The sequence below is a fragment of the Bos taurus genome, chromosome 2 (assembly GCF_002263795.3).
Source record: "Bos taurus isolate L1 Dominette 01449 registration number 42190680 breed Hereford chromosome 2, ARS-UCD2.0, whole genome shotgun sequence".
NCBI classification, from domain to species: domain Eukaryota; kingdom Metazoa; phylum Chordata; class Mammalia; order Artiodactyla; family Bovidae; genus Bos; species Bos taurus.
This window is the reverse complement of record NC_037329.1, coordinates 119,855,879-119,870,386: the sequence shown is the minus strand read 5'-3', so window position 1 is coordinate 119,870,386 and position 14,508 is coordinate 119,855,879. Positions and strand designations below refer to the sequence as shown.

Here is a 14,508-nt window from a genome sequence, read left to right as displayed (position 1 = left end):
GGGGAAGAACGTTTCACATTTATTCACCTCATGGAGTCTGACTGCTACCTCTATTTCTCTTTCCATCACAACGTTACAGTTTTTGCAGATAAAGGGGGTTTTAAAGTCTCATCTCCCTTCCCTAAGTAAGGCTCTGGGCCAAACAAAGGCTGGATTGAGCCAACTGCATTTCTGGGCAGGAGGTGTAGACGGGATGTCTCCAACCTGAGGTTATAAGTGTCGTCAAGGTACAAACATCAGAGCTGTGTTCTCAGGAGGGCCAAGTCTGAGTCGGGGTCTTGGATTTTGAGGTCAGTTCCTTTGCCTGAGTAGGCTGCTTGCATACGCTAAAAGGAACCAGAGTGGAATGCTGAAAGTCACCCCCACAAGCTTCAGAAGAAAAAAGATTTCAACACACACACACCCCCCACACACAATTCATAAGGAAGAGCTTGAAGCATTTTCACAAACTGAACACTCATGGGCCCAGACCAAGAATCATAAGAAGCCCCCACCAGATGGGCCCCTGTCCTCAAGGGTAATCACTATCTTGTGGAGAAGGGCATGGCAACCCACTCCAGTACTCCTGCCTGGAGAACCCTGTGGACGGATGAACCTGGCAGGCTGCAGTCCATGGGGTCACAAAGAGTTGGACACGACGGAAGCAACTGAGCACCATCACTATTCTGACTTCTCGCTTTGCTTGTTTTTGAACGTTATGTAAATGGACTCACACAGTGTGTACTCTCGTGTCTGCTTTCTTTCCCCGTTACGTTCGTGTGTGGAGCTGTCACTCATTGTTGTACAGCATCCCACTGAGTGCCTATACCACAGCTGATGGGATTGAATAGTTTCTAGTTTTTTGGCTACTTTAATAGTGTTGCAACAAATATTGTCATACGTTTTCCTTCTAACACATGCATGCATTTCTGTTAAGTACATACCTAGAAGTAGCCATTCAACTTTAAAAGATTCTGTCTATCTTATCACACTCAGATCGGGTGGCTTAAACAACACATACTAATTTCTCACTGTTCTGGGGGCTGGGACATCTAGAATTAAGGTGATGGCAGATCAATGTCTAGGAGGGCCCGTTTCCTGGTTCAGGGATGACACCTTCCTGCAGGATCCTCATATGGTGATGAGAAAGCTCTCTGGGCTCTCTTCCTGTTGCTGCTGCTGCTAAGTCACTTCAGTTGTGTCCAACTCTGTGCGACCCCATAGATGGCAGCCCGCCAGGCTCCTCCGTCCCTGGGATTCTCCAGGCAAGAATACTGGAGTGGGTTGCCATTGCCTTCTCTGGGCTTTCTTCCTATAAGGGCACTAATCTCATTCATGAGGACTCCACCCTAAAGACCTAATCACCTCCCAAAGGCCCCACCTCATAAGATCATCACATTAGGGATTAGGATTTCAATATATGAGTTTGAGGGGGAAACAAACATTCAGTCCATAACTCTGAATGGATGCCTTATGAGACCCAGGCTTGATGATATATTTCTCACTTCAGGTCAGCCTACCAGAAATGCAATATCCTCCTAAGTAACTCATGGCTCCTGAGGTACTAGTGGGCTACCCTATACTGGGAAGCTCAGAAATTGAGGCTACTATGAATGAGGATATTAAATAAAGGCATGAGGAAACTCATAAAGGAAACAAGGAATGTCATCAGTAGAAATGGGTGTAACAATAACAATACTTCTTCTGGTCCCAGTTGATAGGTCTTATTTGGTTGTAAGTGAACACTGAGTGGAATATGAACTTGAAAAATGTTGAGTAGACCCTCCAAAAAACACAAACACGCACTGAGGGCCAGCACTGTTCATTCACATGGATAGAAGTGCAATGGTGATGGCTCAGGTTTCACAGCCAGGGGAGGGGAGGTCAGGCAGCAAGCCTCATGTGTTGATGTTCAGTGATTTGTGTAGGTGGTGCATTTGGGCTGCATTCTCTTAGGCCACCTATACCTGCCCTCGGCTTGGACACAGGTGTCACAGACATCATGTGGGATGGGGGTCAAACAGAAGTCCTCAAACACCACATTTAGGTTTGAACAGGCCACAGAGGCCAGACGGGCATGGATGCTTGGACATAAGCTAAGTCTTTGGGGTAGAACACCTCCTGTTCAGAAGAGGATACAGCTTTCCATTCCCACTGAGGGGTGACTGAAGGTTCTGGGTCTTTTAGTACCACTATGCCTAGAGGTTACCTGTCACTGATAACACACTGTTAATTATAACTGGGTCTGAATGATTATGCAGCATCTGACCCAGAATTTCACAGCTCAATGATCAACTCCATCCCCCTCTCTTTCAGTATTCTCATATCTGGAGCAGCAGAAAACACCTACATGGAGGTTCTGAGCACCTACTATAAATGGCAGGCAAAGCTGAACACCTGAATAAACCAGATGTCCAATTTTCTTGACAGTGTCTTTTGCTGAGCATAGATTTTTAATTTTAATTAAGCCCAGCTTATCGATTCTTTCTTTCAGAGGTGTGTCTTTGGTACTGCATCAAAAAGGTCATTGCCAAACTGAGGGCATCTAAATCTTCTCCAATGTTATCTTGTAGGAGTTTTATAGTTTCACATTTTACATTTAGGTCTGTGGTCCATTTGAGTTAATTTATGTCCTTTCCCTTCTGAGGGAGTCAGTGATTGGGGTGGACAAGTTGAACATGTGAGAGGAACCTGGTAAATACTAGACATCCTAGGACCTTTTGGATTGTCCCTGAGGACTCCTGTTCTAGAACTGCCAGCACCTTTGTAAGCACAACACAGGCACGTTGCTAAAACCGGACTCCAGGGATTCTAGAATGTACCCCTCTTGGGGTTGGCAAGGAGACTGCTGGTATAAGTTATCCAAGACCATGTGTGTAAGGGGGGGGGCAGGTGGAGTGCTGGACTGTACAGGACTGGGTTGGGGAAATGAATGAGGATTCAACTATGCAACAACCCTTCTGCCCAGCAGAGATTCTTACTGTTAGCAGACGGCTGGGGCACTCACAGGCCAAATGACATGGCTTATTGGACCCTGGCAGGGACATGTCTGGAAGTCTATCTTCCACATGTCACCCATGCTGCCAGGTATGGCTGAGGTGCTCAGGCCTCAGAGCACAGCTCTAGAAGGTCCTGGAGCTGAGGAATGATGGGATATATAATATCACCATTATCCAAGGTGACAGCCTCAGATGACAGCCATGTTGAAGCTGCAGCGACCCTGGCCAAAGTGGGCTCCAGAGACAAGAGAGAGCAGCTAAGAAATCCCTGACACAGCTGATGCCTCTATTTGTACAGAGCCTTGGTTTCAGACTTGAAAGGAATGTATACTCTAATAGCGGGGCGAACTTACAGGCCTTGGGCCCCACACCAATCACGCGTTTGGAATGTGGCTCCTCTGTCTTTGTGTCTGAAAAGACACACCCTTGGCAGATGGCACGATCTGGGAAATGACGTGATGGGGAGGCAGTGGGCATGGTGGTGCCACAGGGACACGCGGGAAAACTGACATGAAATCGTCAGTGACAGTTTTAAGGTCTCTACCAAGTAAAAAACGACCCAGTAGAGTACTGCCTCTTAAAAAGACCCACTGCCACCCTTCACATTGCCAGGATGACACGAGTCCTTCCCTTTAGGTCTGTGGTCCACCTGAGTTAATCTTTGTCCTTTCCCTTCTGAGGGGGTCAGTGATTGGGGTGGACAAGTTGGGCATGCCAGAGGAACTTGGTAAATACTAGACATCCTAGGCTAAGTCCTATGGCCATGGCCCACTCATGATACGAGCATGGGCTCAGGCTCCTGGGACCCCAGGGGTGGGGCATTTCCAGAGTAAGCAGCACACACAAGAGCTGTTCCTCATGATTTTTTTTTAAAAGGACAAACAAACAAAGGAAGGTAACATAACAGAAGCATGTTTTTCAACCCAAGAAACTAGAGACTGATTTTTACCTTCTGAACCAAGTAGACACTCGTAGCTCTCTCAGCAGCCACTTTATCCAGACTGGATCCCTCAGGAACAAAGTAACTGACATCAGCAATGTGCACGCCCACTTCAAAGTTGCCTGTAAATGCACAAGAAGGTTGATCAGCCTGGAACTGAAGGCCAGGGTGACCCTTCCTGGGAATCTACCCCGAGAAGGCAGGTCGCTCTCCGAGGTCAGGGGGCGTGGAGCCCAGGCTGCCTCCTTCAGGCTCCCCACCGACCCTCTGGGGAGTACGCTAGGGTTACTTTCCTCACTAGTCCAACAGATGAGATTTTTTTATCCTGAATAGACGACACTAACCATTTTTACAAGATGTTTACCACTGCTAAAGTTTTCTTTGTCTCTGAGTAAACATCAGTACACTTGCAGAAGAAGACTGATTTTGGATGATTAATGAATCCTCAGCTCACCAGAAGGAATTAGTCCCTAAAGCCTCTGAAAGCACTGCCCCTTCGGTCTATGCCAGCCTTCACTCAGCCCCAGGGCTGGCCTTCCTACCTGATTTCACCCTTCCCCCCATCCCACCCTCCACACTGCTGCTAATACCCGGCAGAACCACAGGTGCAGTGATGTCGAGCCTCTTACTCATGCCCTTGCACAGGCTCGCCTCAATCCACCTTGCCAGCCTTATGGCTCATCTTCCACGCACTCTCTACACAGACGTCGTGGGAAACCTCTTCCCACTCCCAGAACGTATCTTACCTCATCCCATTTGGATGCTTGCTTGGCTCATGCTTTTTCGTACACTTGGGATAATAACTGCAACAGGATTTGCCCACCCAAATCCTTCTCACCATATAAGGGTCGATGGAGACAGAATCCCAGAACAAGACAAGATGCTCTGACCTGTTTCCCCCACCTGCACCACTACAGTACCTAACCCACAGCTGAAGATGTTTACCGTGGTCTTTTCAGAGCTATCATCACTCCCAGACACCACAGGGCATCTTTACTTGCTCCTGTGTTCACTGTCTGCCCCTACAGTGAAGGTTGCAGTAAGGCAGTGCCTTTAGTGTCAAGTCCACTGCTGTGGGCCCAGTGCCTAGAAGAATGCCTGACATGGTGAAAGTGAAAGTGAAGTCACTCAGCCGTGTCCGACTCTTTGCGACCCCATGAACTACAGCCTACCACACTCCTTCATCCATGGAATTTCCCAGACAAGAGTACTGGAGTGGGTTGTCATTTCCTTCTCCAGGGGATCTTCCCGACCCAGGATCGAACCTGGGTCTCCCGCATTTGTAGGCAGACGCGTTTACCATCTGAGCCACCAGGGAAATCCCTGACATGGCAGGCACTCAATAAATACTTCCTGAGTGAATGAATCAACAATTAGTGTGTCTGCCTGTTGTCTTTGCTGTTCTGGTAAAAGACCTACTTTCTTTCCCTTTTAGAATTGCCTGTTCCCTTCCTGGCGGAGTTGTTTTTTCAGCAGGTCCCGCTTGCTCTATCAGTTCTACCAGAGACCTGATCCAAGGACTCAGGCTGGTGGGAACTGCATCAAAGTGGGCTTGGGGGCCAGTTAGGGTATACATTTAGGATTTACTCTTGAACATCCTCTACATCATCTATCGGATATACTGTATGTGATTACACACATACACACCAACATGTACACGTGAAAATGCACAGAGTGGACAGAATATGGAAAAGAGCACACCTGTGAAATGGCCCTTGACTTGGAGACAGTGAGCAGCATGGGCACTGATGATACAAGCACAGAGGGGAACTGCTCACCATTTAAATATGTGCTTGACGGAATTCCACTATACCCCATTCCGGTTCATAGTGACTGGTCTAGGTATAGGCATGTGACCCAAGTAGATTTACTCTGAGCCTGTTTTTTTTTTTTTTAATTAATTAATTTTTTATTGATGGATAACTGCTTTACACAATTCTGCTGTTTTCTGTCAAACCTCAACATGAATCAGCCATAGGTATACATATATCCCCTCCCTTTTGAAACTCCCTCCCATCTCCCTCCCCATCCCACCCATCTAGGTTGATACAGAGCCCCTGTTTGAGTTTCCTGAGCCATACAGCAAATTCCTGTTGGCTATCTATGTTACATATGGTAATGTAAGTTTCCATGTTACTCTTTCCATACATCTCACCCTCTCCTCACCTCTCCCCATGTCCATAAGTCTATTCTTTACGTCTGAGCCTGTTTCCAGGGGTTGATATGGACTTCAGAAAAGAGGGTCTCTCTCCCCAGACTCTGGACAGTAAGTCTGGAACTGTCAAGGAAACACCTTTGCTCCATAATTATGCTGACAGAGAAAACAACAAGGCTGAGAATCACAGGGAGATGCACAATGGCCTTGTTTGGACTTGAGGGCACAGCTGAACATGAAACCAGCCTACCTGGAGACTTGGAAGTTCACGTGTCGATCAATTTCCTTTTGGTTATGACTCACTAAAATAACCAAGCCTGATAGCCAAGCTGACTCAGAGGCGCTCGCTAACATGTCACCACTTTTTCTTCTGCTTTACCTGGATAATCAGTCTTAAGGTATCTCACATTTTAGCTGCAAACTCTGTAGCTATTTCAGTTCAGTTCAGTCACTCAGTCGTGTCCAACTCTTTGTGACCCCATGGACTGCAGCACGCCAGGCCTCCCTGTCCATCACCAACTCCCAGAGCTTGCTCAAACTCATGTCCTTCGAGTTGGTGATGCCATCCAACCATCTCATCCTCTGTCGTCCCCTTCTCCTCCTGCCCTCAATCCTTCCCAGCATCAGGGTCTTTTCCAATGAGTCAGTTCTTTGCATCAGGTGGCCAAAGTATTGGAGCTTGAGCTTCAGCTTCAGCATCGATCCTTCCAATGAATATTCAGGTTGATTTCCTTTAGGATTGAAGGGTTTGATCTCCTTGCTATTGTAGCTATTTCCCTTATTTCTTCTTAACTGGGGGAAGATTTTTCCCTCAATTTTTTAAAATGGAAAAGTGTTTAAACTTGGGGTGGTTAAAATAAGAGGTTCAGGGAAAAAAAGAATTTAAGATTCCCCACTCTCATCTGTCTCACACTCGGGGCCCACCCTCCTACAGGGCAGCATTGGGGTTTTCCACCCAGTCCTGTAACATTAATACTTTAGGGGAAACCCAAACCCATCTAAGAAATATTGGCCGCTATGGGATCACAGAACAGGCCTATTTCCCACAGAGGAAGGGGCTGTCTGGAAAGCTGAGGAAAACCAGTGTGGCTCAAAGTTCAGCTGCTTCCCTGTGTGAGCTTCGCAGCTGTGTTGTTGGGTCACCAGGAGCAGAGAGACCTGCCTGCAAAGATCGAGGAACTCAGCCCGGAGAGAACGTGGCCAAGCGTCTCAGACGGCTCAACTCCCAATTTCTGTATTACCAGTATCTAAAACCAACACTGGGAGAAGGTAAAATAAAGTGTCTTCTTTTGAAGTCAGAGTTGTAATATACTGGCCTACCAGGTCAATATTGACTAAAGGAAAAGAGAGAGGATTATTACATCATGATATAAACCATCATTTTAAATTCAGTCTGTGTGCTGTTACTACACATGAACTTTCTGTCCTTAGTCAAAATTGACAAACTGACAAAGAGCTCATTACAGGAGATAAAACATGCAGGGGCCAATCAAAACAGATTTGAGAGGCTTAAATTTCTCTCGGGATTCCCAGAAGAGCCTCTAAAACCAGCAAAGAGGAGCTCTCTTACTCTCTCCTTTGGACCTTTTTTTATGGAAACCCTAAGTAAATATTTTATTACATATATTTACATAATGTGAACTTGCAGAACTCTTGAGTTTTTATTTTATGAAAGAGAAAATACAAATCCAAAAGGTTATGTAGTATATGCTGCCAAACATCTAGGACCAATTTGATGTTTCAAAAAGAAGTCTTCCATACAAAAGTATTCCTTAATTTTTTTTTTAAACATTAAAAATGTTCATCTGCTGGGGCTAAGGTGAGTCCCGAGAGTTGTGAAGAGCTGCGGAAGCAGAGGAAGGGAGAGTTCCCAAGGCCAGCCGTGTGTGGCTCACTGTGCACACTCCCAGACTTCCATGACTGCCCCTTTGGATGAACCTGAGTGAACACCACAGCGCTCCACCAATGAAAACGCTGACAGAACACAACGCAGGGGCTTAAGCGTCTTCTCTTCCAAGCTGGCCTCCCAGTCAGTCAGCCACATCCCGACTGCGTCCCTGTCAGGCAGCCCGTGACAGGCCCTCCTGGGTGGGGAGCTCACATCCTGAAGCCACTTGCTCTGAGGAGCTCTGGTCGTGAGCAAGAGCTTCCTTACACAGACCCAGGATACACAGAAATGGGGCCACGAGATTATTCTAGCACTGGGCATCTGTGAGAGGATCCGTCTGCGTAAGGCACCCGCAGTCTAATGGGGCAGGCAGGCACGCTAACACGGTGGCGGTCTGGTGTGACCAGGGCATTCTGTGGGAGCGAGCTGAGATGAAATCTGTTTCAACTTCACTGAGAACATTTGAAAGTGTTTTGCAATCTAGAACAACAACATGAACATAACGTTGACAATGATGATCATAAAAATGATAAGGATAGCAGTAGTGACCATTTACTTAATATCTATTTTGTGCCAGGGGCTCCACACACATTCATGTAGCTTTGACAATAGCCATATAAACCGTGTTTCACAGATGAGTCATCTGAGGCTCAGAGAGGTTCCAGGTCACTTGTCTAAGGTTACCTGGCTAGTAATGCAATAAACCCTGGATTCAAAACTGGGGCAGATCCAGAGCCTCTGCTCCCTTTTATGACCGCCCTCGCCAGCAACCACTGTCGGGGTAACTCCAGGACGAGCCAACACAGCCCACGTTTCCATCTCAGTGGGTCACAGCTGGAAGTCCCTCCCTGTCTCTTCTCATTGAGCAGAAGCCACATTCTTGGCTCTGGATTCAGCAGTCCTGTCAGGGACTTTTCCCAGTGCTGTTTGCAGCCACATCCCTACTCCCACAGCCATCTCTTTAGCCTCTTGTCACAGGGACTGACTGCAGAACAACCTCTAAGCCATCAACTCTAGTCCTATTCAATTAAAAGTCCCTGAGATGGAACCATTCCTTTCCACACTTCTGCTCTGCAGTCATCTTTAGCAGTGGCAGAGTGACTGTCCTAGGTACTTGAAAGGGTCAAGCCTGTTGCAGAAGGGAAAGTACCAAGCGTCCCTTTACCAGGAGTGAGAGCAGGGCCTTCCAGACGTGGGTCACCAGTGTTCACCTTTACCCCCTGCGCAAACCCTGCAGGCCCCCACAGCCCTGAGCATGCAGCCCAGTCCTGGCTTCTAAGGTCTTACTAGCCTGGCTCCTGCCAGCGTTCTTGCCCTTTGGCTTGTTTCTTCCACTCCTCTCTCTGCATGCTGTGCTCTGTCACTGTATCACAAAGCAGTAATCGTGACAAAATTTGTCATCATGTAGGTCTGCCCTGTGCACGTTCAACTTTCCTGGCCCTAAGCCCTTGAGTACCACAAACTGTCAACAAACTTCTTAAACTGTTCAAACCCATCACCTCCCTTGCAGGGCGCTTTCCTGTTTCTTTTCCTGATGACCCCCACCAGTCCTGTAGACCCCTGTGTAAAACCCACTCCCTCTGGCTGGCTTTCCCAATGATCTAGACCAGGTTGCCCCCCTCCCAAATTTGGTGTCTCCCACAGAATCTTACACCCTCCCTGCAGCCCCCACCCCCACTGGAAGGAGGTCCTGACATAGGTATCTCCCCTATCCTCTGTAATCAGCACAAAGAGCAAGGAAAAGATAGAGTGCACGGCTGGCACATGAGGTGGCGCTAGTGGTAAAGACTCTGCCCGCCATTTCAGGAGATGCAAGAGACGGGGGTTTGATCCATGGGTCAGGAAGAGAAGGTCGGGAAAAGACACGGAGAAGGAAATGGCAAGTCACTCTAGTACTCTTGCTGGGAGAACCTCACGGACAGAGAAGCCTGGTGGGCTACAGTCCATGGGGCTGCAAAAGAGTCAGACATGATTGAGCACACACGCAAGAAAATAAAAACACAGGGCAGATTCGCTGCCACTCTGGGTGGAAAGGGACTGTAAACCCTGCCTGGTCTAACTGTGCAGAGTCCTCCCCACACCAGGTTCTTCCCTGAAAGTGTCCAACCTTCCATTTGCACGTCCGACGTGCCTGCCAAACCCCTACTTGCTAGTGCAGCCCACTCCACCCTCAGACATCAATGACGATGTAGACAAATCTCCCCTCAGAACCAAAACACCTGCTGAGCATCCCCGCCTGACGGCCCAGTTCCACCCCCCACGGGGCCGCCACATCTCCTCCAGGGACAGCACTCTGCCTTCAATAATGAGTGAAGTGGCCCATCTCTTTCACCGGGGGTGGGGGGGAGGGGGAGGGGCTCTCCTTGGAGGGCAGCAGCAGCAGCTCCGAATGTTTACCCCCTGAGTCTGCCGCCCCTGGGTCTTCTCTCAGTGAAACAGCCACGTGGCTTGGGATCAAGTCACTTTGGAATCCTCAACACCCTCCTCCCAAACGTGCTCCTAACCACTTTCATTCACTCAATTAGCCACTTAACACATACTTATTAGGCTCCTACTATATGACAGGCATGTTTTTTTCCTAGGCGCTGGAGACATACAAGTAAACAAGACTGACGAGGTTCCTTCTCTTGTGGAGCTTACACTCTCGAAGAGGAGAGAAAGACAATAAGCAAACAAATAAATGCTAAGATTGCTTACCATAGCAAAAACGACTTGGAAGAAAATAAAACACAGTGAGTGATGAGAACGCCTGGGACCTACCTCAGATTTGGTTTGGAAAGGTGTCCCTGAGGAAACAGACTGAGATTTGTGTATATAAAAGGAAGTCATATATTGACAGAGTGGAGAGCATCCCACGGAGGAAAATCACTAGAGCAAAGGTTTGGGGGTGTGGGCAGTGCGGGGTGGCTGGGTGCATTCCAGAAACAGAAAGAAGATAGGAAAGGAGGGAACTGGAAGCCAGGAGGCTAGAGAGGAGGCCCAGCGAGAGATGCCCCGATGGGCCAGGAGGAAGTGTTTATATTTCGCGTGTAATTGGAACCCAGCAGGGAGTTTTAAGCAGAGAAGCGACACGTGTTGGATATGCCACGTTCACCTCCTCATGCTGCCAGTGACCTCGTCCTCGTACCATGTTCTACTGATGCACCCAGGGTCAGACCGGACTGAAAACAGCAGGCCTGAAGGAGGTCACAACCTCTCAGGAACAACACCAACAGGCAAACAAAGTTGAGCAATCCTTCGGTGATGTCACACGTGTGATAAACAGAGGGAGATGAAAAGGAGCACAGCCCACTAGACACACTGACAGATGCAGCAGGTGTCGGGCTTCCTGTCCCGCAGACTGCTTTCCATCTGGTCCACGTGACGGGAACACGCTGCTCTGGCTAGGGTCACTCTCTTGACCTTGTGGTCGGTTTTCCTAAAAACATGTCTTAAGAGAGTGAAAAAAAAAAAAAAAAAAAACAACAACAGTGTTCTGGAAGCTCAGAAATGGTGAGCCAGTCGAGAAGATGGAGAGAAAGGGACTTTCTGCCATCAGACATCCCCAGCTGGGAGGGGCCTCACATACAGCAGCAACCCAGTCGGAATGCAGGCCCTGACCTTAGTGAAGTCACTCAGTCATGTCCAACTCTTTGCAACCCCATGGACTGTAGCCCACCAGGCTTCTCTGTCCATGGAATTTTCCAGGCAAGAGTACTAGAGTGGGTTGCCATTTCCTTCTCCAGGGGATCTTCCCAACTCAGGGATTGAACCTGGGTCTCCTGCACTGCAGGCAGATGCTTTACCATCTGAGCCACCAGGAAAGCCACGAGGGAAGCCAAACTAAACTAAGACCTTAGTTTGGTCCCACTAAATTTTAGAGACCAACTCCCTTTCCTAGGGACAACTGGGCTTGGATCACCGTGTAGTCACACAACCAACTCCATCTTTTAGTTGGGCTAAGAAAATTCCCTCTGACTCTGGTGGAAACACTGACTGGGCTGCCAGGTAAGAGGGGCAAGTAAAAGTCTGACGTCTTCTAGTTCTGTGTGGTATTTGGTTATGTAATCAAATGCAAAAGTTGACCACTGGTACAGCAAGCCATGGCAGAAGTCCATGGCCATGACGTAGTGATGGTTTGAGAATATTTCATAAGCTTAAAAGGAGGCAACATAAAAAATTCTAGGATAAGTAAATCTGAATGCAATGTAAGGTCCCTGTGCATAAGAAGAGGGTTGTACAAGATGATTTCTTAGGTTCTCCTGAAGGCTAGGATTTGAAGAGTCTGGGACTGTCTTTCTTGTATTTTCTTTTGGCCATCCAGCAAAGGGTTAATGAGAAGTATTAGCTGCAGCACCGTAACTGGTGAGCTCACCTTCTGGAACCAAGCAGCCTACAGAACCTTTTTCCTTCATTATTACAAAGGGCTCTATCAATCTGCAAGTGCTCACTAAACTGCCCACACAGCAATTTTTGTCATGTTCAATCTAATTCTCAGGAATCTAAGTTTTAAATTTATACAAACAGCATGGAAGAGGAACACCCAGGTAGTAAATTCCACTTTTCCCCTTCCAAATGATTTGAGCGATGGCCTCCTTCATTAACAGGGAAGAGAATGAGCAGTTGAGCATGGGAGGCTGCCACACCCAACGTCTGGGAACTTTAAGGCGTTTCAGGAGCGGGGAGAGCCCAGGTCAGACCTGGGACAGAGAGCACAGGCTCACGAGAAGTCTGGAGTGCAGGAGGGTAGGCACTTCGTCCTTCCTCACTGCCAGAAGAGAGTGAGGTCAGAAGGGCCGAGAAGGACCCTCAAAGGCAATTACAAGGTTCGCAGGTCCATGTAAGGGCTGGGAGTGGGCTGGGAGTGGGGTGGACTGGCCATGGTTTCAGGGTTGCCAGGGCTGGGAGAGGGGAACAAGGGGTTTCATTATACTGTTCTGTCTGCTTTTGTGCGTGTTCAACATTTTCTATCCAAAATTAAAAAAAAAAAAAAAACACAACTGTAGAGGTTGAAGCTAAGGAAAGAAAAAAAAGTTTAAAAAGGAAAAATCCAGTTAAGTAAAACTAGCTACAAGTTTTCAAAGGAAGGCCAGCCAACAGAGGCAGGAGAGGGTTACTGCTTATGAGGAACAGAATTAAAAATGCCCGCAGTGACGACCTCTGCAGCCTGAGGATACGGGGACTGTTCCTTCCTACATCATACACATTTGTCATGTTTCCAGCTTCCAAAGGCTGGAAAGGGAATAAAGATGAAAAGTCTAAAGTAAAAAAAAAATGTAAACCAGTTTAAAAATGTCTGGAAAGAAATATATCAAGATGGTAAGAGTCGTTTTCTCTGAGGGGCAGGACCCTGACTTCTCTTTCTGCTGATACATAAATTCTAATTTTTATGTAAGTGGGTTACTTATTTTACAGTTTGTTGTTTTTTTTTTTAATGCACACTAACAAAATGCTGGGTCCCTCCTCAGCAGCTGCCCCCCATTCCTGGCTCCTCACCACACAGCAAGAGAAAAGCACCAGTGGCCACCCCAGGCAGGAGGCAGGAAGGAGCCAGTGGCAGCTCGCGAGCCACTGTCCTGGAGGAGAGTGGACCTCCGCACTCTGCAGGCAAGCTCTCAGAAGGTGTGCTCAGTAAATGAAGCAGCAGGAGCTGGGCCTACCCCACCCCTGTGGAACAGGAAACAACCATTCCCATGCCTGAAAGGTGACTTCCCAGGCTTCTGCCACCACTTTGGAGGTTTGGTGTGTATGGCTCGCTTGAAGAGCCTATTTCTCTTGCCCGCAAGAGCGTAACAAGGCTTGCAGGAGTCCAGCAAACTGGTTTCCCAAAGATACAAGTCTGAAAACCAAATTTTAGCATGTTTGCACATTCACTTATGGATTTTTCTATTTTAAAAAGCCTCGCTATTAACAAAACATAATCACTAGTGTCTCAAAATACAAATTTAAAGAGATGAACAATCTTCAACAAGTTTAAAATATAAACATCCATGAGTATTTAAATGACTATTTACAAAATGTTAACTGTTATCAACAACTGCTTAATCCAGGGATTTTCCTGGTGTTCCAATGACTAAGGCTCCACACTCCCAATGCAGGGGGCCCGGGTTCAATCCCTGGTGGGGGAAATAAAGCCCGGTGAACTAAGAGTTCACAGGCCGCAACTAAGATCCTGCGTGCTGTAACTAGAAGACAAAAGATCCTGTGTGCTGCAACTAAGACCCAGCTCAGCCAAACAAACAAATTTTTAAGAAGACAACTGCTTACTTCAATTCCAAACATCCTTTCAGTTAAAAGTAAAGCACCTTTCATGAAAGTGAAAGTTGTTCAGTCGTGTCCAACTCTTTGCAACCCCACAGACTACACAGTCCATGGAATTCTCCAGGCCAGAATACTGGAGTGGGTAGCCTTTCCCTTCTCCAGGGGATCTTTCCAACCCAGGGATTGAACCCAGGTCTCCTGCATTGCAGGCAGATTCTTTACCAGCTGAGCCACGAGGGAAGCCCAAGAATACTGGAGTGGGTAGCCTTTCCCTTCTCCAGGGGATCTTTCCAACCCAGGAATTGAA

At 47.6% G+C, this 14,508-nt stretch overlaps 1 protein-coding gene across 7 annotated transcripts in view; it reads right to left on the bottom strand.

The window, feature by feature from the left end:
- The window catches only part of DIS3L2 (DIS3 like 3'-5' exoribonuclease 2), a 361,295-nt gene that overhangs the window by 121,368 nt on the left and 225,419 nt on the right, over positions 1 to 14,508 (bottom strand). For all 7 annotated transcript variants that reach the window (XR_009490563.1, XM_025001739.2, XM_059874524.1 and 4 more), the window contains exon 11: positions 3,928 to 4,040. Coding sequence is in view for 6 of the 7 variants with exons in the window: in XM_025001739.2 (XP_024857507.1) it covers positions 3,928 to 4,040 (113 nt within the window). In the remaining variant the exon portion in view is untranslated. The remainder of the gene's footprint in view (positions 1 to 3,927; positions 4,041 to 14,508) is intronic.